The sequence below is a fragment of the Stegastes partitus genome, unplaced genomic scaffold (genome assembly GCF_000690725.1).
Source record: "Stegastes partitus isolate 25-593 unplaced genomic scaffold, Stegastes_partitus-1.0.2 Scaffold424, whole genome shotgun sequence".
NCBI lineage: Eukaryota > Metazoa > Chordata > Actinopteri > Pomacentridae > Stegastes > Stegastes partitus.
This window is the reverse complement of record NW_007578155.1, coordinates 478,228-481,422: the sequence shown is the minus strand read 5'-3', so window position 1 is coordinate 481,422 and position 3,195 is coordinate 478,228. Positions and strand designations below refer to the sequence as shown.

Below are 3,195 nucleotides of genomic sequence, written 5' to 3'. Positions count from 1 at the left end.
GTCAGTCAGTGTAACTGTCAGTCAGTGCACCTGTTGTTTTTGTCAGACACAGTTTGGGATCGTGTACAGCTGTGTGGAGGACAAACTGTTCTACGCTCAGAGAGGAAGAGGAGCGTTCCTCAACGGAGAACCGCTGTTTGCCTCTGGACAGCAAGGTGACATCACACATGACATTGTCAGTTAGTTCTCATCTGTTGGTGGCGGCCAGAAAGTGTGAAGGTGGTAATGGCTTTAAGGTGGATGTGTGTTCGTTGTTTCTCCTGCAATCAGACATCAGCAGGTGTGTGGTGGTGACAGAGATCGGGTCGGAGCGGGATGATGTCGCTCTGTCCACCATGACCTCCAACATCTGCAGACTACTGAAGCTCCCTGTGCATGGGTAAGAATGGAGGGAACTCTGTGGGCCGTAATATAGGAACTGTTCTATTGCAGGAACCTTTTCACTGTAGGAACCATGCTACTGCAGGAACTGTTCTACTGTAGGAAATGTTCTACTGTAGGAACGTTCCCAGATCGTCCTCTCAATCTTTCTGTTTCCACTGTTGAACCAACAACTCAAAAATGAAGGCAGAGACCAGAACAGATACTGAACTAAACTCCAGTTCTATGTAGGAACCACAACAATAGAGGTTTATTCTGTTTGAACATCTGAAGAACTTTATGTTGTTAATGGTGATGTTAGAAAGGACAGAAAACACGTTGTCCTCTCTGAGTTTAACCAATCAGCATCTAGACCCACACAGCAGTGTCTCAGGGTCACTTCGGAGAACTGACCCTGGAGGAGGAACTTTTGAAGTATTGTGATGTGTTGTTGACATGTTGACATATTGTTGACGTGTTGTTGGTGTGTTGTTGACATGTTGTTAATGGGTTGTTGCCATGTTGTTGACGTGTTGTTTACATGTTGTTAACGTGTTGCTAACGTGTTGTTGACATGTTGACGTGTTGTTGGTGTGTTGTTGACATGTTGTTAACGTGTTGCTAACGTGTTGTTTACATGTTGTTGACATGTTGACGTGTTGTTGACGTGTTGGTGTGTTATTGACATGTTGTTGACATGTTGCTAACGTGNCTAACGTGTTGTTTACATGTTGTTGACATGTTGACGTGTTGTTGACGTGTTGGTGTGTTATTGACATGTTGTTGACATGTTGCTAACGTGTTGTTGACATGTTGACGTGTTGTTGATGTGTTGTTGACATGTTGTTGACGTGTTGTTAACGTGTTGTTGATGGGTTGTTGACATGTTAACATGTTGTTAATGTGTTGTTGCCATGTTGTTAACGTGTTGTTGATGTGTTGTTGTTGACAGGTTAATGTGTTGTTGAAGTGTTGTTGATGGGTTGTTGACTTGTTAACGTGTTGTTGACATGTTGTTAACGTGTTGTTAATGTGTTGTTGCCGTGCTGTTGACGTGTTGTTGTTGACAGGTTAACGTGTTGTTGACATGTTGTTGACATGTTAATGTGTTGTTGATGGGTTGTTGACATGCTGTTGACGTGTTGCTGACATGTAGTTAACGTGTTGTTAACGTGTTGCCAACATGTTGTTAACATGTTGTTGACGTCTTGTTGGGTTGTCATAACATGTTGCCAGTGTGTAGTTGACGTGTTGTAAACGTGTCATAGCGTGCGTGCATTGGGGACGGCGGCAGTCGACATGTGTCAGGTGGCGACAGGCGGAGCCGACGCCTACTACCACATCGGGATGCACTGCTGGGACATCGCTGCCTCTGCCATTATTGTGCAGGAAGCTGGAGGCGTCGTTATGGATACAGATGGTGTGTATGCAATGTGTGAACTTAAGTGTCACTTGTGTGTACCTGTGGGGGTCGTGGCCTCCTCTCATTGTTCATTGGTGTGTCCTCAGGCTCGGAGTTCGACATGATGTCGAGGAGAGTCATCGCGGCCAGCTCTGCCTCTGTGGCCGATTGCATCGCTCAGGTGATCCAGGCGTTCCCTTGTCGCCGTGACGATGAAGACCCCTGCAGGTGTGCAGCGACAGGTGTGAACAGACTCTAGGTCACCTGAGAGGAAGTGTGGCGCAACTAATAAAACCTGTAAACCAATTTTGGGGTGTTTTTGTGGTTCATTCTGCTGGTTTCAATCGTGTCAGCTGGTCATTCAGAGCAAACATCGCTCAGGTGGTCACCTGTGGGAAGTTTAAACATGCAGCTCCTGAATAGGTGACCCTCAAGTGATCTATCTATCTATCTATCTATCTATCTATCTATCTATCTATCTATCTATCTATCTATCTATCTATCTATCTATCTGGAACAGCTGAATCATACATTCCACTGCGTATTATCGGTTCTGTTAATTCAGTGTAGTTTCACGCAGCGCCCAGCAGGAGGCAGCACCGCTTAGCTGCAGTCACACGACGACGACGAAGAAGAAGAAGAAGAAGAAGAAGAAGGCGGAAGTGTGGATGACCTGCAGCAGGTGAGTGGGCTTCAGACTGACTTCAGCTGTTTGTTTACTGCTGTTTGTTGTTGTTGTTTACTTGTTGTCTTTTCCTTCGCTTTAAAGCTGCGTTAGTTCGGTCGGAGGTCGCGAGCACTTCACAGCGTTGCCACACGTCATCACGTACCGCTCGGTCTCATCAGTACTTCATAATCAAGAACCGATAGTAATAATAATAATAATAATAATAAAAGGACGGCAGCGCGTTCAGTATTTCTAAATGATGTTTGACTGTTTGTGAGTAAAGCTGCTGATTGTTAATTATTGGTTATCGGGATCAGAACGTTTCAGTCAGAAACACTATTGATCAGACAGGTGTGTGTTCAGATGAGCAGTCAGTGATATGATCAGATCCAGACTCGACTAAACCCAGTCAGAGATACCAGAGGGCTGAACCATGACGAGAGAAGAGTGGGTTATCATTGCAGTACCAGCAGAATAAATGGACCAAACATAGAAACACATTTGTGGGATTTCTGCATCAGCAGCTGAACACATGTAGGTTTCCATGGCAACAGGATGCCTCCAGTGTGTGATGCTGTAGCTGCTTCATTCAGTGTTTCAGCAACGTACAGATCAGGAGTTTTACAGAGAAAACATCATCATCAGGAACCAGTTTGGTTAAAGGCAGACGCTGAGCAGGACCTGGACCAGGTTAGCATCAGTTACCATGGAGATCTAGCTCCACAGCATCTGTTACCATGGAGACCTAGCTCCACAGCATCAGTTA

At 45.3% G+C, this 3,195-nt stretch overlaps 1 protein-coding gene across 1 annotated transcript in view; it reads left to right on the top strand.

Annotated features, from left to right (window-relative positions):
- LOC103360266 (inositol monophosphatase 1-like) overlaps window positions 1-2,068 on the top strand; it is a 4,808-nt gene extending 2,740 nt beyond the window's left edge. Inside the window, exons 6-9 of the mRNA XM_008285956.1 lie at window positions 47-155; window positions 271-379; window positions 1,629-1,780; window positions 1,870-2,068. Coding sequence (XP_008284178.1) covers window positions 47-155; window positions 271-379; window positions 1,629-1,780; window positions 1,870-2,021 — 522 coding nt within the window. The 3' untranslated portion in view covers window positions 2,022-2,068. The remainder of the gene's footprint in view (window positions 1-46; window positions 156-270; window positions 380-1,628; window positions 1,781-1,869) is intronic.
- Window positions 2,069-3,195: the final 1,127 nt, after the last annotated feature.